General features: G+C 57.7%; 6 protein-coding genes across 6 annotated transcripts; 3 read left to right on the top strand and 3 right to left on the bottom strand.

Moving 5' to 3' along the window:
- Window positions 1-1,123: 1,123 nt before the first annotated feature.
- On the bottom strand, window positions 1,124-1,636 carry B0I36DRAFT_368246 (uncharacterized protein; the record flags this gene model as incomplete). Its single annotated transcript, XM_046159589.1, has 1 exon — window positions 1,124-1,636. The coding sequence occupies one exon, from the start codon at window positions 1,634-1,636 to the stop codon at window positions 1,124-1,126; it is 513 nt and encodes a 170-aa protein (XP_046006472.1).
- A 3,042-nt stretch (window positions 1,637-4,678) lies between these two features.
- Window positions 4,679-6,689, top strand: B0I36DRAFT_377518 (choline dehydrogenase; the record flags this gene model as incomplete). Its single annotated transcript, XM_046160567.1, has 2 exons — window positions 4,679-5,235; window positions 5,312-6,689. The coding sequence occupies 2 exons, from the start codon at window positions 4,679-4,681 to the stop codon at window positions 6,687-6,689; spliced, it is 1,935 nt and encodes a 644-aa protein (XP_046006473.1).
- A 714-nt stretch (window positions 6,690-7,403) lies between these two features.
- B0I36DRAFT_335499 (uncharacterized protein) lies at window positions 7,404-7,994 on the top strand. The gene has a single exon (XM_046155484.1). It carries the CDS (start codon window positions 7,522-7,524, stop codon window positions 7,921-7,923), a length of 402 nt encoding a protein of 133 aa, XP_046006474.1. The 5' UTR covers window positions 7,404-7,521; the 3' UTR covers window positions 7,924-7,994.
- A 744-nt stretch (window positions 7,995-8,738) lies between these two features.
- Window positions 8,739-15,422, bottom strand: B0I36DRAFT_253471 (uncharacterized protein; the record flags this gene model as incomplete). Its single annotated transcript, XM_046150759.1, has 5 exons — window positions 8,739-8,881; window positions 8,943-10,273; window positions 11,081-11,955; window positions 13,144-15,096; window positions 15,162-15,422. The coding sequence occupies 5 exons, from the start codon at window positions 15,420-15,422 to the stop codon at window positions 8,739-8,741; spliced, it is 4,563 nt and encodes a 1,520-aa protein (XP_046006475.1).
- A 1,737-nt stretch (window positions 15,423-17,159) lies between these two features.
- Window positions 17,160-18,494, top strand: B0I36DRAFT_335501 (pre-mRNA splicing factor cwc24). The gene has a single exon (XM_046155485.1). It carries the CDS (start codon window positions 17,286-17,288, stop codon window positions 18,288-18,290), a length of 1,005 nt encoding a protein of 334 aa, XP_046006476.1. The 5' UTR covers window positions 17,160-17,285; the 3' UTR covers window positions 18,291-18,494.
- A 910-nt stretch (window positions 18,495-19,404) lies between these two features.
- B0I36DRAFT_377521 (uncharacterized protein) lies at window positions 19,405-21,362 on the bottom strand (the record flags this gene model as incomplete). Its single annotated transcript, XM_046160568.1, has 4 exons — window positions 19,405-20,460; window positions 20,529-20,860; window positions 20,967-21,233; window positions 21,326-21,362. The coding sequence occupies 4 exons, from the start codon at window positions 21,360-21,362 to the stop codon at window positions 19,405-19,407; spliced, it is 1,692 nt and encodes a 563-aa protein (XP_046006477.1).
- Window positions 21,363-21,700: the final 338 nt, after the last annotated feature.

Raw genomic sequence — 21,700 nt, forward strand, 5'->3', positions numbered from 1 at the left:
CATGAGTGCGTGCCTAACCGCTTTTCTGTTGGGCTAATATTCCGACCGGTCGCGACTCGATCTCAAGTGCAGATGAATCGTGACAAAAAAGAAAAAAAAAAAAGAGAGAAAAAAAAAAAGGCATTGCTCAAACTCGGCGCCCCGCCTGTCCTGATATTTCTGTTTGATAGCCGTGCTCACCGACAAAGTACTTTGATCTATAGAACAGACTGTATGGGTGCGCAATGCTCAGGTGAGAGTGCAAACTCGTGAGGGAGGTCTTGCTCATGGGCACCAATGTCAGGGGATGATCGTGTAGAAATGAAAAATATCCCGGATCCTTTCTCTCTCTCTCTCTCTCTCTTTTTTGTGCTTGGGTATTTATTCACAATTCTTATATTTTGCCAAAATGCCGCTTTTAAGCAAGCGGGCATATGTTTTCCACACGTGGAAAGACTCTCGTCTGCCTCGACAAGATAAAGAGAGAGGGGGGTACAATCTCGTATCAAGGTGTTTCCAGCTTCGAATATCACCACGAGGCTCAGCTGAGGAAACGAGGAGAAAAAAAGAAGAGGAATAGGGGGAAACGGGAAAGACGAGAGAAGGGAGAAAAAGAAAAACTCTCGCTACTATTCTTCACTCGGTCGAATCCACGATATCCCACGATGATCAGACTGTCGCAACCTGTTTCCTCTAAGATTCCGAGACGGCATGGCCGCCGCAATTGAGAGGCACCGTGGCAAGAAGACGAAAGACAAGCGTTCATTACTTACTCAGCAATTGACAATTAGACCACATAAAAAGAGAGAGGCAGATAGACTGCAGGTAGCAAATCCTTGCCGGGGGTATTTCCATTGTTTTTGTTCTCTATTTCAAATCCCTTTAACAAGCATCACTTGGGAAAGCGCGTCCATCAATAAACAAAAGACCCCTGTCAGAGTCCGGTAGTGAATTACACAGAATCGCCGGTGCTGAACCTCCCTCTCTTCAACCAGAAGACAACGCTTGAAAACAACCCAGGCATACATGTGGGTACAAGAAACCCGACTGTCGTGCCTCTCGGGCCAGTGATGTGCGCGCCCACCCCGCTCGACACTCCCCTCTCCCTCTGCGACCTAGACCCCCGAAAACGAAAGAAAAACTTTCACTCCATGGTCATGAAGGTGCCGCCCATGAACAAGACAATGCCGATGCAGAGGATGAGGGTGGTGAGGCCCTCGACGCCGATGCCGGGGGCCGGGAGGATGGTGAACTCTGCGACGATGCCGCGGCTGAGGTTGAAGTCTGCGCCCTGGAAGGCGACGGTGGTGAGGTTTCCGCACTGGGCGTTGAGGGCGACGTTGAACTGGTAGGCGGGCAGCTTAGGCGACTGGGTGTCAAGCAGGGCCGAGGCGGCGTCGGTGCCGTGCGGGGCGGAGCGCAGGAAGGCGCCGCGCAGGGTCGAGTTGAGGCCGATGATGGACATGTTGGCCACGCGCGAGTAATCGGCGCAGGTGACGGCCGTGCCGGCGGTGCCAGCGGGGACGCCCGCGTTGGGGCTCTGCCGCGGGGCGAGGGCAGCGCCGAAGCCGGGCATGGAGAAGGCGAGGGTGCACTGGAGCATGGCGAGGACGCAGAGGGCCACGAGGGCGCGCAGAGACGATGTTGAGGCAGCCATGGCGTGTCTTGGGTTTTGAGCGCTGGAGCGGGAATTACAGCGGGTTGTGATGACGGACCAGTCCGGACGTGAGGATATTAGAAGCAGGGTGGAAAAGAGTCTGCGATGTGGCCGGCACACGAGACTGGGAGAAGAAGCGAAGGAAAGGGACCGCAAGGCGAAGGCGGCTGGATGGTGGTGGTGACGACGACGAAAAAGGCGAAGACGAAAGCAGAAAGGAGGGAAGAGGAAGAGAGAAGTCGGCAGCGGGCAATGGGACGAAGATGGAGAGGCGAGTCGACGATGGGCCCCCTTGGCGATGGGCTGCGGGCCAATGGGACGGTGTTTCAGGGCCGTCTCATGAGGGTGTCGCGGGCAGGCAGAGTCGGGGCTTGCGCTAGGCGTTGGGAAGGCACGGCCAGGGGCCCACCCCGGCGCTTGCAACGCGCAGCGGGCTCCTGAGTGGCCAGCCACAGCGGTGACGGGGCTTCACGCAGCTGCGACTTCCCCCCGATCCAGCCTAGCCCAGGGATGAGGCGCACCCCAGGACAGGGGCAGCCTTCTCTTTTCTCCAGCAGCAGCACATGGCCGCTGGGAACTACAGATCAGACTTGGACAGGACAGGCACAGCCTGCACGCTAGGGTATCTACAGTAGCCTGGTCGTCCGCATCTCGAGACCACAGCTGCTTCACCAGGCGGCAACCCATCCCCTGCCTCCCGGCCAGCAGCACTGCCGCTTCCCCTCTGCAGGGGCACATCTTTCTGTGGCCGTTGCGATCAGCATCTGTGGAGACGGGGTTCCAGCCTGCTGGGTCTGGGGCCTTCTTGGTCCTCTCACATGCTCAGGACTTGTCTGCAGCAGGAAAGGGGGCCCTGACCCGGGGTGCTGGCCAAATTTCCCAGCTGCGCTGTAAATCAGTCGGATGCAACCACACATGCCTCGGATGACGATGCCCAGCACGGCGACCTGCGTCCTCAGGGGAGAAGCCAGTGGCAGTGTCGACAACAGGACGCGTTCTTCTTCACTGGCGCGCCGGAAGCATTTGCTGTGCACGCCCATGCAACTCGTCGTTCGTGCGATATGAAGCCCCGCTTTGATTCACCTGAACCTGCAAGCCGGTTTTGTCCAGGCATGAACACCCTCAGCCACAGATAATATCCCGACAGGCATGATCGAGTAGCACGACCGGCATGATCGGCATATGCTCATGCAACTGCTGCTGCATTGGGCGCGGCCAGCTCACACACAGACCTCGACGCCTTTGGCTTGGCATCTGAAAACCACTTGACAGTGGATGTGCTTGTGGAGTGTTGCTACATCCAAAAGAGGAGAGTCGTTGTCTGAGGGGGAGCTGTCTGACGAAGCAAAAGACATCTGGCGGAGAAAAGTCCTGAAGCCACACATGTCTAGCAACGTCGGGGCAGCCCCGAAATCCATCGGCTTCGGAGACTTTTGCCTTATGTGACGTCGTAATGACTGTTCATTTGTGGAGGCCCAAGGCTGTCAGTAACTCTTGACTGGTGTGGCTACGCTACGCTAGCGTACTTACTCTTTGAGGGTTCTATGAGCTCCACCTACTACAACCAGGACTCATCTAATTATCATCTCGGCCGAGAGACACAGCTCTGGCTTACCGTCTGCCTCTGCGAGACCACCAGTGGCTCCTAGTTTACAGCATTCGTAGTCTCGCGAGACGCATCAACGAACGAGTTACACAAACCGAGATTCTGTGAGTGACATCACCAGAGGTTCTGTGAAGGTTTCAGACACTGGTCAGGACACGCATTCCGAGAGCAATTGAGGATCACCTAGCCAGGTTGACAACTTACTGAATCCGGAGCAGCAATGCAAGGACAGGACGAGCCTGAGTAAACAATCGCCACCGTTCTGGTGAGGGCCGAGGGCTTCCATATATGGACGGCCAATGTTTGGTGGGAGCACCATGTGTGAACAGATATTTGACCGCGATCAAGACCTGGGGCCCGACAAGGACACGGCCAGCTTGCAAGACTCCGCAGATCACCATAATACAAGCGCCGAAGCGGGACGCGAGTGCTGGCCTGCCGTGCTAGGAAGCCATAAACGGCCCCGAGCTCGCGATGATGGACAAGCTCGGACGGCGGGAGGCGATGGCGCCAGCATGGGGATTACGATTCCCAGCTGGACATCGGCCGGTGTGGAGAACCGAACCGAACCACATGCATCTCGGCATGGCCTCGTCTGAACTCGAAGCCGAGCACGCCTTACTCTTGCAGGGTCGAGTTCCGCTAGTTCCGGCAGACTGCGCCACCGCGAGATCCACAAGAGCTGGTCCCGATGCAGGAACTTTTTCAGCTATTAGCTGGGCCGCCAATACTCCAACGGTCCAGACACCGTGGGGGTTTCGAGAAGACGGCTTTGGAAGCCTTTTTGCTTTGAAGACAATGCTGGTGCAATTTCCGAGCCCTGCTTCGGGCACGCCTGTCACACCACTTCATGCTGTGGAGTCGCCTTGCAAGCCGTGGCAGGTGTCAGCTCTCTTAACACTGCTGTGCTATGGGCAGGTTGAGTGGGCCAACCGTCCAAATGTCGCGTTACCTTGGACGGGATCGCCGCCCCCGGCTGTCGGCCAGAAGGCCGTGATCCACGTGCTTCGCTCGGCGCTGAGCTGCCACTCTTCGAGGGCCCTTCTCGAACGGCGTGCCTGACTCAAAGTCGTATCGCTGCTCCAACGCTAAGGGGCACATCCTGGTCCCCTCCCCTACCGTTCCGTTCAGGCGTCCGCTATCTATTGCCTTGGCCAGATCCACCACATCACGACATGCTCGCCAGGGTCCGTTTCTTGCAATTAGACCTCAGCCGCGGTTCTTCATGCACATGACAGTACTTACAAGAGGTAGCACATCCAAAAAAATGGGAGTACTTAAGGATGATGTACGCCCCGTGCCCAAGGCCACCGGCTTGATACCAGGCAGCGACTCACCACCCCACGAGTGAACCGCCTAAAGCCAGACATCCAGAACTCATCATGGTTCTAGCCTTTCGTTTCCGGCCATTTGCGCCATCTTCCACTCTTTTCACCATGCTCATCGCCTCGCTGCTGCTGCTGCTTGCCCAGCAGGGCCAAGCAGTGCCGGTGAGCGGCCCCTCGGCCCGGTCCCTCTTGGGCGGTTTCCTGAACCCCATTCTCGAGGTCCTGCAAAGCGCTCTCAGCGGCGCCGGGCTCACCCAGGCTGCCCTGGGTGCTCTCAACGGCGCCTCCGGCAAGACTGCTACCTACGACTATGTTGTCATCGGCGGTGGCACCGCTGGCAATGCCGTTGCGGTCCGGCTTGCCCAGGCCGGCCACCAGGTTGCCGTCGTCGAGGCCGGCACCTTCTACGAGATTGCGAAGCCTCTCCTGGGAACCACTCCGGCTGGCGACATCATTGGCGTTGGCAGCAGCATGCTGGACTCGAACCCCCTGATCGACTGGGAATTCCAGACCGAGCCCCAGGCCGGCGCCAACAACCGCAAGATGCACTACCTGCGCGGCAAGGCCCTCGGAGGCACGTCGACTGTCAGCTTCATGGTCCACCACCGCGGCACCGTCGGCGCGTACCAGAAGTGGGCGGACGAGGTTGGCGACGATTCTTACACGTGAGTCTGCGCCGCACATTGTGATTTTTGGGCGGCGAGGTGCCCTTTTCTTTTCTTTTTCTGACATGAGATACAGTTTCGACAACCTGGTGCCTCACTTCCAGAAGGCCGTTCACTTCACTCCCCCGGACATGTCGAAGCGCCCGGCCAACACGACGCCCGTGTACGACGCGACCGCCTTCAGCGGCTCCAACGACGGCCCGATCCACGTCAGCTACACCAACTACGTCGCGCCCTTCACGACGTGGTACGCAAAGGCCGCCGAGAAGCTGGGCCTCAAGACGAACCCAGACTTCAGCAGTGGCTCCCTCATGGGCACGCACTACGCGCAGGTCAACATCCGCCCCAGCGACGCCACCCGCAGCAGCTCGGCCTCGTACATCTACGCGGCCAAGGCTGCGGGCCTCGACAACCTCAAGGTCTACACCCAGACCATGGCCCGCAAGATCCTCTTCAACTCTGACCGCCGCGCCACCGGCGTCCAGGTCACATCTCTCGGCGTCACCTACACGCTGAGCGCGACCCGCGAGGTCGTCCTCTCGGCGGGCGCGTTCCAGAGCCCCCAGCTCCTGCAAGTCTCCGGCATCGGCCAGTCGAGCACCCTTTCCAAGTTTGGCATCCCCGTCATCTCGGAGCTCGCCGGCGTGGGCCAGAACATGTGGGACCACGTCTTCTTCGGCCCCTCGTTCGAGATCAAGTTCGACACCCTCGCGGCGACGCTCTACAACCCGCTCAAGCTCCTGTCCGCGCTGTCCCAGTACGCGACCAAGCAGTCGGGCCCGCTGTCGTCCAACGTGTGCGAGTTCATCGGCTGGGAGAAGCTGCCGGCCAAGTACCGGGCCAACTTCTCGGCCGAGACGACCGAGGCCCTCGCGCAGTTCTCCGACGACTGGCCCGAGGTCGAGCACCTGCCCGCGAGCGGCTTCCTGGGCGACTTCACCTTCCCCTTGCTCCAGCAGCCCCTGGACGGCAAGCAGGTGGCCACCGTCCTGGGCGCGCTGGTCAGCCCCGTCTCGCGCGGCAACGTGACGATCCAGTCGGCCTCGACCGACGACCTGCCGCTCATCAACCCCAACTGGCTGACGGCCAAGGCCGACCAGGAGGTCGCGGTGGCTTGGTTCCGCCGCGCGCGCGAGGCGTGGGCGGCGCTCAGCGACATCACCAAGGGCGACGAGTACTGGCCCGGATCGCGGCACCAGACCGACGCCCAGATCCTCGCCGTCATCCAGGACAGCCTGCAGACCGTGTGGCACGCCTCGGGCACGTGCAAGATGGGCAAGGCGTCGGACCCCATGGCCGTCATCGACAGCAGGGCCCGCGTCTACGGCGTCCAGGCCCTCCGCGTCGTCGACGCCAGCAGTTTCCCACTGCTGCCCCCGGGGCACCCGCTCGCCACCATCTATGCGCTGGCCGAGAAGATTGCGGACGACATGATCAACAACTCGTCGGAATGATGAGGTTTTGTCGGGGAGGGTTTTGTATTTTTGATAAATTAATTCACGACGGCGCAACAAAAAATAAAAATGAGAATTTGTCCGGGTATTAGAAGAACTAGAAGAACGGCTCCAATGATGTGACCAAGTCTATGTACCAGAATTGTGACTCGCAAGTTGGACCGCGTGCTATGGCGCTTGCAACAGGCTATTCGCGAATTCCCGGCGGAGGGATTAAATGCGGCGCACTCGTCCAGCAGTCGAGGAGAATGCCAGCTGTGTGTCGCGATGGGCTAACAAGGTGCCGCAAGTGCTTCAGTGACATGCCGGGCAGACAGACACGGCCCCACTCCAGGCCCGGCGCCGGGGGGCCCCCAAAGCCGGCAGGCCGCCACTTCCGTCCACGACGCGCCCAAGACGGCATAATGACGTTGTCACTCGGAAAGCTCCTCGCCCCCGTCATTTCCACGAGGTCCAGCTGCGTGCGCCATCACCTTTCCCTGTAAATCCTGACTGTCAAAACCTCCCACCAGTTGCAGCTCACGATCCCAAACCAATTCTCCCATCCTCAAGGCCCCCATTCCGAGGGAGAGAAGAAAAAATGACTTCCCTCCTCACCCCGCTCACAGAGCTGCGCGTGACAAAGCACCAGATCCCCGCGCACAACCAGATCCCCAACACGAGCATCCAGCACCGCCCGCTCGTGCACTACCACGGCGCCTTCTCCCTCTCCCCATCCTCATCCTCATCCTCCTCCTCGTCCTCCTCATCTCCATCTCCATCCTCCTTCGCCGACGCTGTCGAGTCCCACCTCCGCAGCACCGGCGTCGTGACCCCACAGTGGCGCTACACAATGTATTCGACGACGCACTTCCACTCGACCACGCACGAGGTCCTGGTCATCACCCGCGGCACTGCGAGGCTCCGCTTCGGCGGGGAGGACAACCCCGGGGGACACACGGCCGACGTCGCGACGGGCGATGTCCTCGTCGTCCCCGCGGGCGTCGGGCACCGACTGCTCGAAGACACTTCTTCTTCTTCTTCTTCTTCGCCGTCTTCGTCAACAAAATCATCATTATTACCAGGTCCATTCGAGATGGTGGGCAGCTATCCCCCCGGATGCAGCTGGGACATGTGCTACGGCAACGAAGGGGAGGACGGGGCCAAGCTCGAAAGCAACATCGAGCAGCTGGAGTGGTTCGCCCAGGATCCCATCTACGGCCACCAGGGCCCGGCCATTGATAGTCATTATTAGCACAGAGCGCGCGCCGCGCGTGTTTTTCTAGGGTGCATGCATGTATTCCTCCGTTGTTCCCGAGTTCTCCCATGATGGGAAAAGCTTGTTTCGCAAAGACACGCCCCCCCCCCCCCCCCCCCCTAATTCCCCATTGGGAGCGAGTGGCGAGCCTACCCAAGCCATGACATGACGACGCAGTACAGAAGTCCGAACTGAGTGAAAGCGCTGCCAATACCGTTCATGTAGTTCGCTGTATCTTCTCTTCTCGCGGGTTGTCAAAAACCCCACCTGGACGCACGCCTTTTGATTGAACTCTCGTCTCGAGCAAAGGCAACATAGACTAGCAGCCGCATCTTGACAAATCACCACAGGAGCCAGCGTTGCCCTTATATGGCATTAGACCTCACACTTCAAAGCACGACTGATCAAGATTTACGCCCTGGCATTAGAAATCGCGGTACACTAGATGGTAACTATGAGAGGACGGGATATCGTAACTCCATGGAACTCCCACGGCTCAGGCCGCTGTTCAAATCAAGCTTGTGCAACCTTGCAACCAGGCGCGCACCCAAATGACGAGAATTAGCAAGCATTTGCTGTGGCAGAGAGCCCTCCAGGGGACGCGCAGCTCCTATGCAGGAGAAGCAAAAGTGACAAGGAAATGATAGAGAATGTCGTCGACGTCGTGAGAATCCAGTATTGGATCTGATGAACAATCGGTGCTCGAGTACGGAATTAAGAAAAATCGGCGGAAGGATTGTCATGGTAACGAGAATATCGATGGTGTTGTCAAAAAAGAAAATCTTAAATGATGGAATGTGTATGTTTTAAGCTCACGAACGCACGGTTCCGACGGGCGTTGCTGAGTTTGACGCAGCTCCAGAGGCTGTGCCATACGTGCTAGGGTGGGCATGGAGGCTAGACAGACGCCCACGTCTTGCTGGTGTATGTGACAAGCTGCCCACGTCGTGTTTGCCTAAATAAAGTGTCAGCTGAAATCGGAACCTTATGCACGTCAGTAGCAATGGGCAACATACCGTCACAGCAGGCTCTGACGTTCTCGAGCTTATCAGACTCTCGATCTTGCTGTTCAATGATTTGTCGAAGATCCTCGGCGCTGTCATGGACTTCGCTGGCTTCGTAAATGGCATTATCAGGAATGACATGGCCACGACCCCGCCGGCTGCTAAAGGTGCCAATCGAACCGGTGCTCGACTTCCAGTAACCACTAAGACGGCTCAGTGTGCCGGGTCGCGCAGGTCCGCGTTCGTGTGTCGGTGTCAGCGTCGGAATGGCCATGCTCATCTCCATCTGAGGGGAATCCGTGCCACGCGTAGTGCGGGAATTATAGGACGATAGGGAGGCCGGAGGACGGGGTCGGGTTCCGTTGGCGGGGCGTTTGTTGGCGGATGGGTTGAATTCGTCAATGTCTTCCTGAGTTATCTGACCAGCGATATCTTCAACATCTGCCTGATTCTCGTTTCCTGTGCGCAGGAGAAGGTACGACAAGGCATTGAACCAGGTCTCGTGTCGCTGCCCTGTAGTGCATGTGAACTTCACAGTGCGCCCAGGAGAGATGACAATCAAGCTCTTGCGGTGTAGTCCCGGTGGCATTGGGTTGTCGTCGGTGACGACTCTTACTGCCTCAATCGACACGCTCTTGGCCTTCAGTTCGGAACGGCCCGCAGTAGACGGGTCTCGGTCGCCCCAGTACAGAGTCCTTGTGTAGGGGTGGACCCAGAAGTACCTTCTGTGCCGATTCCCCGACATTTCCCCACGACCAGCCTTCCTCGTGTACTTCCAGAGATACTCGCCGATCATGGTCTGCGTGATTGCTTGAATCATGCGGGGATCGGTGTTCGGTCCGAAGCCGGCGGCGTGCATGCCCATGTCTCCACGGATATTGAATCTCGTGTCAATTTCCGATGCGAAGGATGACACTGAAGACTGGCGGCTACGCGGGGGCAAGCGTTGAGGCGACTGCACGTCAGCCGAGGCTCGTCCTGCACGTAGCATTGTGCTGCTGGTGGACTGAGAAGACATTGGTCGCTGGTTACCAGGGGTACGAGGTCGGGACGACGAGGTAGAGCGATAGGCTGACGCCGGCATGAGTGGCGGGCCCATGGTGCCCTTTCCTCCACTAGAAGACTGAGTCCGAGCAGCCTCAATAACCTCACGGTGGTTGGCTGGCAAGGGGGGAAGGTCTTGGATAGACGCTCGCGCACTCGCCGCGCTACCTGGGCGCCGAGCGACGGTAGCTTCTTGCGGTTGTGTGGTGCTTGGATCGACGATTCTCTGCCATTGAGAAGAGCTCGCGAGACTGTCCTGAGACCTTCTTATACGCACGGTTCCCGTTGAGCCAGCGTCACTAATGATCGACCGTGGTGATGCTGGCATGTCTTGGGAAGATTGTCTTGCGTGTCCATTGGCGACCGACTCCCGCGGAATGATGAAGGCCTCACGCTTCGGGCTCCTAACATCGGCAGGATCTATCGGCTCAGTCTCAATAACACTGAGGCCGGAGAAAGCCAGGGCAGCCGGCTTGATCATGAGTGACTCTCTCAGCGCTGCCAGCTCATTGGCATGTGTCGTGACAAGAGCCTCCAAGTCTGCTGCACTTTGCTGTTTGTGCGAGTCTAAGGCTCGGGTGTGCTCAGCCTTGAGACTTTCAATCTCCTTCGCAAGGGAAAGCTCATGCTGCGCGGCCAATTCCTCAAGACGTTGAGCGTGATCCCTGGTGAGGGCTTCTGTGGCATCCGCAACCTTTGCGTTGTTCTCCTGCCCAACTTGTGCCAGCGCCGTGGCGTGTTCTTGTTTCAGCTTGTCCAATTCGGACGCCAGCAAGGACTGGTGATCAGACTTGAGGGTGGCAAGTGCGGAGTTGTGTCGCTCCTCGACCTCCCGCAGGCTCTGGGTCATCGCCGTTTCGTGCTCGACTCTAAGTGCCTGTAAGGCTTGCGATTGCATCAGATCCAACTGATCCCTCAAAGCTTGCAGCTCGCCCTGGTGAGCTTCCTGCTGCTGCGCAGTGACCGCTGCAACCTCGCTTGTACGGGCACCTTCGTGCTCAGCCTTGGACAGTTCAAGTGCTTGAGCATGTTGTGTCTGAAGCTCGCTCCTCAACGCATCGAGCTTCTGGGCGAGCAAGGTCTCGTGTTCCGTGCGGAGAGCGGACAGCTGCTCGGCGTGTGAGCTTCCATTTTCATTCCTTAGGTCCTCAAGTGCTTTCGCATGTGCCAAAGCCAACGCAGAGAGCTCTGCGGTCTTCGACTCTTCCGCTTCTCTTCGGCTTTGGCCAAGGGCCTGCTCGTGAGCAGTCTTGAGCTCCTCACTCAGCTTCGTCCTCGAGCCTTCGTGCTCAGCCTTGAGCTGCTCCAATAGAAGCGCGTGGGATGCCTTGAGCTCTTCAATCTCCTTGGTCTTTGATTGGTCGGAAGTGTTGCGAAGATCCTCAAGGGCCTGCTTGTGAGAAGCTGCAAGATCCTCCATAGCCTTGCTGCGCAACTGCTCAGCAGCAGCCTGCTGCCCAGCAAGTGCCTGGGCATGCTCGGATGTGAGACGTTCAACCTCTTGCGCGAGGTTGGCGCTGTGCTCGCGTTTCAGGTCATCGGCCACAGCAGCTTTGGCTTGCGTACTCTCACGACTCGCTGCCTGGAGTTCCTGGGCATGTGCAGCTGCCAGCTTCTCCGTTTCCTGTGTCAGTTGGGAGGCGTGTGTCTGTTTCAGCTCTTCAACCAGGCGCTCGTGAGTCGTCCTTAGTTGATCCAAGGCTTGCGCCTGAGCTTGCTCGCTTTCGCGTTTATGCGCCTCGATAATCTGCGTGTTGGCTGCGTTGAGTGCCTCAAGCTGCTCAGAGTGAGCAGCATTGCCCTCTGCTTTTGAAGATTCGACTTGCTTGGCCAAAGCAGACTTGAAGTTCTCCAGCTCTTGGGTTTGCGCAGCAGCGTGCTGTGCCTTGAGGGACTCCACTTCCCGGGCGTGGGTCTCCTTGAGTAGTGCCACCTCCTTGGCAAGAGTTGCCTCGCCCTCTGCCTTGGTGGAGCTCAACTCCTTGACGTGAGCAGCCGTGAGAGCAGCAAGGGCAGCTGTGTGCAACTCTGTCTGCTTCTTGCTGGCTTCCTCGATCTTCTGGCTGTGCACCGCCTCCGCATTCTGAAGCTCATTGCCGTGCGCTGTCTTCAAAGCCTCAGATGCCTGTTCGTGAGCGGCCCGCATAGCCTCAATCTCGCGTGCATGCTCCTTGATCAGGGTCTGGCTTTCCTGAGCATGTAGCGCGGTCAGACTTTGCTTGACTTCCTCCAAGGCTGAAGCATGTGATTCTTGGAGCTCCGCAATCGCGCGAGCGTGGGTGGTATTCAGCGTTGTCTTCAAATCCTCAAGATCGGATGCGTGCGACTGTTTGAGAGCCTCGAGCTGTTGTGAGTGACTCGAGCCTAGCTTCTTCTGCATTTCGTCAATCTCCTGCGCATGAGCCTGCTTGGCACTCTCAATCTGGCTGGCGAGTGCTGCTGCAGATTGGTCGTTGGCGTGCTTCAATTCCAGCTCATGCGAAGCCTTGAGGTTTTCTAGCTCCCTGGCAGCACTCTCCGCGGTCTCACGCTTCGCATCTTCAATTTGCTTGGTGTGAGTTGCGGTAAGTGCTGCAATAGCAGCAAGCTGGGCGGCCTCACTCTCCCTCTTCGCAAAGTTCCTCTCTTCCTCATGCTGGGCCCTTAGCGCGCCAAGAGTCTCATTGAAAGATAGCTGAAGCTCCTTCTCGCGACGCTCTAGCTCTTGGGAATGGGTCGACTTCAGTTCGTCGACATTTTGGGCGTGCTGGCTTTGTCTCTCAGTATCGTTGCGGGCAAGAGTTTCAGCATGCGCTGCAGTCAGCAAGTCTACCGATGTAGCATGAGCAGCCTCACGCTCGGACAGTTTTGAAGCTAGCTCGTCGGCATGTGTAGACTTGACTGCCTCAAGTTCTCTTGCCAAGGTTGCCGCAGCGGCCAAAGCAGCAGCGTCTTTCTCTTTGCTGTGCTCGGCAGCCAATTCCTCCAGCTGCCGCGCATGCTCCTGCCGGATAGTGGCCTCAGTCTGCGCCAGCTGGGCGGCATGGCTGGACTGCAATTCAAGTGCCGCTTGGGCCCGGCTATCTTCATTCCTCTGGGCCAGGGCATCGATTTCCGAAGCATGCTCAGCACGGAGGGCGGCCAGAGCGGAGGCAACAGCTGCAGCGTGCTCCGCCTCCAGAGATTTGACTCGGTCAGCATGTTCGTTCTTGAGAGCAGCCAGTTCCACAGCATGAGTATCTGGCTCAGGTAGCGATTCCACGGAGACGGAATGCACATTGGAGATGCCCAGGCCAGCAGAAGGGGCAGAAGTTGGAGGCGTCGGGAACTTGTCCAGATTGTCATGGAGGTCCTGGGTGCCAGCGTCACTATATGATGCTGTGGACAGGCCGCTCGCAACAGTAGCCATGGAAATGGGTCTTTCGTCCCAGGAGCTGCTCACGAGTGAGTCGGTCATGGTGCCGCTATCTACCATAGGAAGCCTCGGCAGAGGGGGCAATGCAGGCGGGGGAGAAGCAGTCCTTGCACGGAGGGATCTCCTGCTAGGGGTTGCAGAGAGGGTGGACTCATTGTCGCTGCCATCAAAATCGCCCAGCTCAGCAGCCAAACTTTGGATCGGGGTCTGATGAGGCGTCCCTGCAGTGCTACTGGCGACGAGACTGGCGGGGCTGCTTTGCAGGTTGGGCTCTTCGCTGGGGTAACGGGAGCGTCTGTTGGCGCCGCGACTTACTCGCAGAGGAAAGCGAGCTTGCAAGGGCGGGAAAGCGTTCAGACTTCGCGTGTCGCTTTCGAACGGGTACTCATCATCTTCAGTCGAAGCCGAGCTGAGAAGGGAGTCACTACGCGTCAATCCAGAGACCGGCCGCGTCTTTGCCTTAGTGGCCCTCTTCGACGGACTCTCCGTTTCGGTCTGTGCATCGTCGCTAGTAAACTCTTCGGCACCAGTATGGAAGTCTGTATCGGTGCCTCTCTCATTGGCAGTCTCGAACGCAGCATCACTGGCGTCGTTTGCAGTCTCGAACTGGTCACTGTCGTGCTCCATGGGCGGCGGGAGTCTTGGAGTGCGGACCGAGGACATGGACAGCGAAGGGCTGTGGGGCTCTCCGATCTGGTCCTCCCAGTTGGGGTCCTCTCCCGCAAAGATCTCGCTGCGCACGCTACGTACACCTCCCAGCAGCCGTGGTGGCTTCTTAAACTCTCTAGATTCGGTCTTGCGAGCACGCTTTGCCAGGCCCAGAGGTTCCTGGCGTGACTTCTCGAGTTCGTCGCGGGCGTCCTGAAGCATTCGCCTCAGCTCCATTTTCTCCGTCTTCTCGCGATGATAGTTGGTACGCAGACTTTGGATGGTGCGCTGCGCGTGGCCCAAGGACGTCTTGAGGGTTTCCGTCTCGAGCATCGAGTGTCGCGGGGTCGTGCCCTTGACTGGCGAAGCAGGCGGGGAATGCTCGGGAGTGATGTTGTCGTTGGCGGTCTCAAAGTCTTCGTCGCTCATGCCAGGCAACGGCTCACGTTCGATTCCACGTCCTCTTTGGGATGAAAAGGCCTTGGCCAGCTCGGTGTTCTGGCCCGTGAGATCATCGATCTTTTTGCGGAGCGTGGCCTTGTCAGAGTCTGCCATGACCAGGGTACGTTTGGCAGTGCCCAGCTCGATGTCATGCTGCTTCACGGCGGCTGCATGCTCTTCGACGAGCTTGGCATGGTTCAATTTCGTCTCGTCAAGTTCGCGCTGCGCCGCATTCTTCTCTGCCTGCAGTAAGTTGAGATTCTGCAGCAGCTTTTTCTCCTTGTCGGCAGCCTCTCTCTGCGCAGCTGTGAGCTGTTGAATTTGCGTCTCGAGATTCCAGTTTTCATCCTTGTAGCGATGCTCGCTCTCATCGAGCGACTTGACACGTTGCTGGAAACCCTCGGCCTCGTACTCGAGTTTGGACTTCTCGACCTTGACCTCTCGGAGCTCTTCCTCCTTCTCAGCAAGAAGGGCTTGCAGGTTGCGGACTTGTGCAATCAGAGATGTGCTGATTTCGGTCGCGAATTCGATATCGTGGATCCGATTCGCTGGTTGGTTGCGGATTTTTCTGTTGGGCACGCTCAACTTTGTTGGAGAGCCGGTTGCTTGCGCCTCAAATTTGGAAGGGCTGACAGAGCGCTACAGGCAGGTCTTGTTAGAATACTGTATGCATCGATCCCCGGTTCTCAAAGAGCTATGCTTACTCGGCCACTCCTCACTTCAGGCACAAAAGGCGAGCCACCGGCGGCTGCGGCCTCATTTGAAGGGACGCGCTGTTTGGGAAGAAACGCCCGGGCACTCTCGCGAGCGACCTCGTTGTACTCCTTCTCGATCTCTGTGAGCTTCTCGCGTAGGTCCGGGGTGATGTCCTCTTCGGCGGGAATGCTGTCCAGATCTTGGAGCCGCTCCTCGAGTTGCTTGCGCTGCTGCACTAGGGCTGTGCCAAGCTTGCCGGCCTCCTCCATACGGCGATCTGTGTCGGCAAGATGGGCCTGGAGAGCCTTGCGGGCCTGAGCCGGAGAAGCATTAGGGGCGAGAGCGAAGAAGTTTGGATCGAAGCTGGAGAAGCGATGGTTGGCAGCCACCGCAGGCTTGGGGGAGACAAAGGGATCGTATTGTGTCGTGGCAGCCGAGCTCGACGACAGATTATGGCTGCTGCCGTCGGCAGGCTCTGGTGACGCCATGGCGGGCGAAAGGGGCAGCAAAGGCCAGCCGACACTCGACACTCTGCAGTGCGGTGCAGGCGAGCTATTAAAAGAACTGTTTGTGTTGAAAAAGGTAAGGAACGTGAGGCGGCGTGATTATCGCCGCGTGGGCGGGAAGGGTGACATGCAGGAGCTGGTGAGGCTTAGGGGGCCACAGCACGGCTCGGCACGACAGAGGGGAAAGGAACAGAAAGAGCGCCGCGATCGACAGCAACGACGACGACGACAAGGTCGACGATGGCGGATGACGGAAGTAGCGAGAAAGAGAAGCCCGGCCGGTGGGCTGAAGCAGAGAAGCGTGAAAGCTGGACGCGCGACGACTGGGGGCGGCGGAGAGTGGAGCGAGCGTGCGTGCAAGGCGCCTGCTTGGCAGTGGACACGGCAGGGTGAAATTGGGTTCTGGGTGGACGAAACGGCGCCAGCGCAGGCACTGACTGGACAAGGGCCCGGGGCCAGCAACGCTTTGCTCTGGCAAGCACCCCAGGCTGCACAATGCTGTAGCCGAAAGATCTGTCAAGCGCCGTGCTTGATCGCGAACTGCACTGGCTGGAGCAGAGCTCGGGCGCTGGGAAGATCTTGTCGATGGTCGCTTAGGGGTGCACGGGAACTAGCTGATGGCAAGAACAGGAGGGGGCAGAGGTACGACACGGTCAAGTGCCACCAGCCAGGATCACAGATCTGTCAAGACAGGATGACGTGCGGCGATTATGAGTGGTGATCACCGATAACAGCGCAGCGGACGAAGGACTGGCAGGACCGGCTCGGCTCCAGAAACAACCTTGTTTGCTGCCAAGAGCGTGCCTAATGTCCAGACGTTCTTGTTGGCCGGCCTGTTGAGGCGGGCAGTTTCATGCCGGGACGCGTGGGGACGGGATGGTCCAAAGTAAACAAGCGCAAGCGACACCTCGGATCAGTCATGCAACTCAGCACCAGGAACGTACCCGCCCTCAGTCGCACGAACTGGCACGCGCTGTCCACTAGCTAGCCACAAAGCGAGGGCTTGGATTCAATGCTTCTCTGAGTCATCTGATATCTTCTCCGTCGCCTGCAGTATCTCACAAGTGTCATGCTCGCCGTGCGGCCCTGCAGACCCTTGCTGCTTGCCTGGCGCATGAAGTAGTGACGAGGGCTAATTAAACAAAGGGCCAGCAAAGTCGCAGCGCGTAGTGGGGCAGTCGAGGGAGAAGCAATCCGCAGTGTCCACAGGTATCTTGTGCGCCCGCGCGCTGGCTGGCCAGATCCCACAGGCGGGACTGGACTTGACGGGTACCTGGCATGCACGTCTAGCTGGCTCCGCAGTGTGGATCCCAGCATGGGCCCGGCCTCGATAGCTGCATCACCTCGAGGAGGAGGTGAGCCCCCACCCCCGCTGACTCAGCTACGCCACGACTGGAGAGCACCAGCCACGACGAGGGACTGGCTTGACGGTGTGTCTCTATAGGACGATTGTTAAGCACGCCCAAGAACCCCTGCGAATGCTGTGGATCAGTGACGGAGCTGCAACTTTCGAAGTGTGACGGCCGTGATTTACTACTACAGGCACGAGACCTGCGGCTTTCCAGACTCAGAAAATTCCCAACCTTCCGTTGCCTTCCGAGACCTCGAAGCAGTGTATTCTTCACCATGGCCGATACCACCGATCTGCCCGCTGCCCCGGTGGCACTCTTCAAAAAGAGAGGCGCAAAGGCAAAGGCGAACATCAGGAAGCGGCCAGCAACGCCACCTCCAGCCAACAGCGACAGCGACGACGACTACACATCTTCCGAGGACGAAGCCGGCCAACGGGTCAAGCGGCGCAAGAAGACCGCCGCGGTCAATGCCTCGTCGCGGGACAACAAACCTGCGGCCGCCCATTCCTCCGCCACGGTCTTCGAGGCCGATCGCAGCGTGCCGATCACCAGCACCAACGATGCCACCAAGCAGTCCAACTGGTACGACGAGGACGACGCTGCTCTGCTCGGCAAGACGCGGCCACTTCCCGGCAGTTCACAAACGACGAAAGATAGCACCGGACCCCAGGGACCCGACGGTACCTACAAAGGCCTCGCCAACCAGGCCAAATACATCGCCAAGAACCCAGACGCCCCCAACAGGACGGTAGGCCCGATCAAGGCTGCCACCAACATCCGCACCATTACCGTCACCGATTTCGCGCCCGATGTGTGCAAGGACTACAAGCAGACGGGCTTCTGTGGATTCGGCGACAACTGCAAGTTCCTCCACGCTCGAGAGGCCTACCAACAGGGCTGGCAGCTCGACAAGGAGTGGGAAAAGGTCAACAGGGGCAAGAAGAACATTTCGGGCACCGTCATGGCCAGTGCCGATCGCTCTGCCAAAACCGAGGATGATGGCGAGGATGCGGCCGAGGCCGCCCTGCTCGAGAAGATTCCCTTCGCGTGCATCATCTGTAAAGGGCCGTACAAAGAGCCCATTGTCACAAGGTGCGGCCATTATTTCTGCCTGCCATGTGCCTTGCAGCGGTATCGGAAAGACCCAAGCTGTGCAGCCTGCGGGGCGGGCACAAGTGGTGTATTCAACACCGCGAAAACCTTGAACAAGCTCCTCGATAAGAAGCGACAGCGTGAGGAGCGTCTGAAGGCAGAGGCAGATGAAGACGCCCCAGCTTGAGCTGAAAGAGCATCCTCGAATAGCAATCCCATGTGTGTCCCTAGCCGATTGTAAAAGCGAAGGGACCTACACCATTCTTGAGCAGTGCCCAGTCTGCACACCGGCCGCGACGTCTCTCGCTAGAAACGCGAACGGCTGGTGTCCCAGCCTCGGGCCTCTTACGAGCAATGAAGTTCCACGCCACAACTCTACGCCCTTTCACGGTGGGCGCGCATCCTGTGGCCTTAGACTGTGGCTGTTGTCGCGATGGTGGTCTGGGAACGAAGACGCACGCGGCCAGTGCCTCGGAACGCTCTAAGTGGTCTTCATGGTCGGCCGTGGCGAGTCCTGCGATGTTCTGCAAAGACCTGTGTTGCATGGAGGCTACAATATCGCCACTGTGTCAACCAAAGTTATAAGCGTCAAGGTGTTGATGGGACGTTTCGAGACACAGTCTCAGGAGTATGGAGAGAAGCGTGAATCAGATATCATGTAGATATATATGCGCTTATTGCAATTGGACTGCCTCGCATGTCACTGATATGATAATCTTCGCATGAGCTGTGGAGTGTACCATCTTCATATTTGTGGTCTGACCTGGCCCTTTTTTTCCACGAATACTGTTTGTAACAAATCGTGACAGGTTTTACTGTTGGGGGATTTTTGCGACGCCCTCTCAGTGGATTGTCGGGAAATTCATTTTGCTGTAAGCTGGCCATGGTCTCTGGAATTGAAAGAAAACAAACAAGGTTAATTAATAATCTGTCTCGTCATCAATGAAACTACAATACATGTACGGGTTCAAAATGATACAAAAATCTTCAAGTGAGACGGGTGAAAAATGAGAAAGTGAAATTTCCACCAAAACCATCAATTCATGGAATACAAATACCCCAAGGACAAAACTTTTAGAAATGAAAAAAAATGGACAACAGATAGACCGAACTGGCATAAAATCAAAAAGACATACACAAGACACTACATTATTTATTCCTTGGAAGTACGAAGTTGTCAAAACCGATTGTGATATATCCGTATCATCGCCATTTGATTGTGAACGACTAAATCACGGCTTCCATACATTGCCAGTCGCATACTGCGCACTTCCCGGACCCATGTCGACCAGTAACTATGCTCACAACTTCGCCTTTGAGCTTGAGGCCCTGACCACAAGCCCCGCCGTGCCCTTTGCGGCCTGATCGCGCAGCACCCTTCTCAATATCTTGCCGCTGGCGCTCTTGGGAATCTCATCGGTAAACTCGATCTCCTTGAGCCACTTGTGCCGCACCTTGTTGGCACGCACATAATCCAGGATTTCAAGCCCGACCGCCTGCTCCTTCCTGACTCCAGGCTTGAGCACGACGTAGGCCTTGGGCTTCTCGCCGGACCACTCGTCCTTGATGCCCAGCACAGCGCAGTCCTCGATCTTTTCGTGGCCCAGCAGCAGATCCTCGAGCTCGGCAGGCGCTATGCCGATGCCCTTGACCTTGATGAGCTCCTTGATGCGGTCCGTGATGGTGAGGAACCCGTCTTCGCCCATGACGCCTTGGTCCCCCGTGTGCAGGAAGCCATCCGCATCAAACGTCTCGCGCGTGGCCTTCTCGTTGTTCAAGTACCCCATGACCACCTGCGGCCCGCGCGCCAGGATCTCGCCAGGCTCACCGATGCCCGCCTCCGTGCCGTCCTCCTTGATGATCTTGACCTCGGTGCTCGCCACGATAGTGCCGACCTTGTGCGCGTAACGGAAGTCGAGCTTGTCCGGCGGGTGCGCGGTGATGCAGGAGCAGCTCTCGGTCATGCCGTAGCCCTGCTTGAACCCGGTGCCGGGGAACTTCTTCTGCAGGAGCTGCAGGATCTCCTCCGAGGTCGGCGCCGCGCCGCACGAGAAGCGCTTCACGCACCGCAGGTCGTACTTGTCCACGACCGGGTCGCGCACGAGGCGGATCAGGATCGGCGGCACGAGCAGCATCTCGGGCATCTGGTACTTGACGACGGCCTCGAGCATCCCCTCCATCGTGAATGTGGGCAGCATGATGACCTCCGCGTTCTTGGCGACGGGCAGGTTCATGCTGTGCACGATGCCGGTGATGTGGAACAGGGGCAGCACGGCGAGGGCCTTGTTCGTGTCCTCCGGAGTGAGCTGGAGGATCTGCATGGCCTGTGCAATGACGTTCTGGTGGGCGATCATTACCTTGGAAAACAAAAAGTTCAGCTTAAGCTTGGCGATTGAGTATACCAGGACAAGGCACGGTTACTCACGGCTTTCGGCAGTCCTGTGGTGCCAGAGGAGAAGCTCAAGAATGCACAGACGTCCTTGTTCTTCTTGCCAGGAGGTAGCTTGTACTCCGCGACCTGCCCCTCTGGCCCGTAAGACTTGCCAATCTCAACCAGTTCCTGGACCGTCGTGTAGTCCTCATACTTGCCCTCTAGCAAGAACATGTGCTTCTTCGGGATGCCCGCGTTCTTGGCTGCCCTCACTGCAACCTCCATGGATGCAGGGTGAGTTGCGATGAAGCGAGCGCTGGCCGTCTTCAGTGCATATGTCATCTCCTCCACGTTATAAGCTGGAGAGGCACCGGACGCAACGCCGCCTTTGTTCCATAATATTTGTCAGTAAAAAAAAGACATTTCTCAGCCGTGCAACAGAGACAAAAGCATGTCGGTGAAAACATCTTCACAGCTCAAACTTGGACATACCAACTCGGATGGCCGCGAACAAGGTGACAGGATACCACACCGAGTTGCGGCTGAACAGGTTGAGCGTCTCGCCCTCGCGAAAGCCATATTTCTTGGTGAGCGCCGTGGAAATGTAGGTGGCTGCTTCTTTGACTTGTTTCCAAGACAGTCGTTCTCCAGTCGAGGCGTCGAGAAAACCAGCGAGTTTGTCTTCGGGAAACCTGTTGATGGGCGAATAGGGAGAGTCATCGCCATAGAGCCAGTGCCAGATAGTGATGTCGGTTGGCACTTGGCGCGTTTAGTGTCAGTCGAGAACTGTAACGGACTCCGCTCGGGCCATCATGATCAGGAAAAGGGCCATCTCGAGCATGCACACTTACAGTCAATGCTTGGGTGCGTGCTCTTAAAAACGACCATATTGGTGATATCGAGATGTCGAAAAGCCAACGCTTCGCAAAAAGAGGGGAAAGAATCTAGCCTGCTTGCTACAAAGAAGAAAGAAGAAAGAAGAGAGAGGAAGGTGCAGAGCAACTGTGTATAGCCCAGGATGAAAGGGCCTCTCCTCTGTACGAGCCGCGGTTTAGCCCACCTTCCCCCGGGGTATGATGGAGTTGCATGGAGCTTCCCCGCATGACGGCAGACACACCCCTGCATCGGGAGCGCAATCGGACTGTGGAGAAAGTCCCTGCCCGACCAAAAGTGGCTTGCAACTCCCCAGATTTCGAGCCCCCCGTCGAACTCTGAGAAGCGGCCAC

This window comes from Microdochium trichocladiopsis, assembly GCF_020744255.1.
Source record: "Microdochium trichocladiopsis strain MPI-CAGE-CH-0230 chromosome Unknown B0I36scaffold_11, whole genome shotgun sequence".
In the NCBI taxonomy this organism is placed as follows: domain Eukaryota; kingdom Fungi; phylum Ascomycota; class Sordariomycetes; order Xylariales; family Microdochiaceae; genus Microdochium; species Microdochium trichocladiopsis.

Excerpts from the sequence above, each read along its gene's own strand:
- B0I36DRAFT_335499 (XM_046155484.1), top strand. The coding sequence starts at position 7,522 with ATGTATTCGACGACGCACTTCCACTCGACCACGCACGAGGTCCTGGTC.
- B0I36DRAFT_335501 (XM_046155485.1), top strand. The coding sequence starts at position 17,286 with ATGGCCGATACCACCGATCTGCCCGCTGCCCCGGTGGCACTCTTCAAA.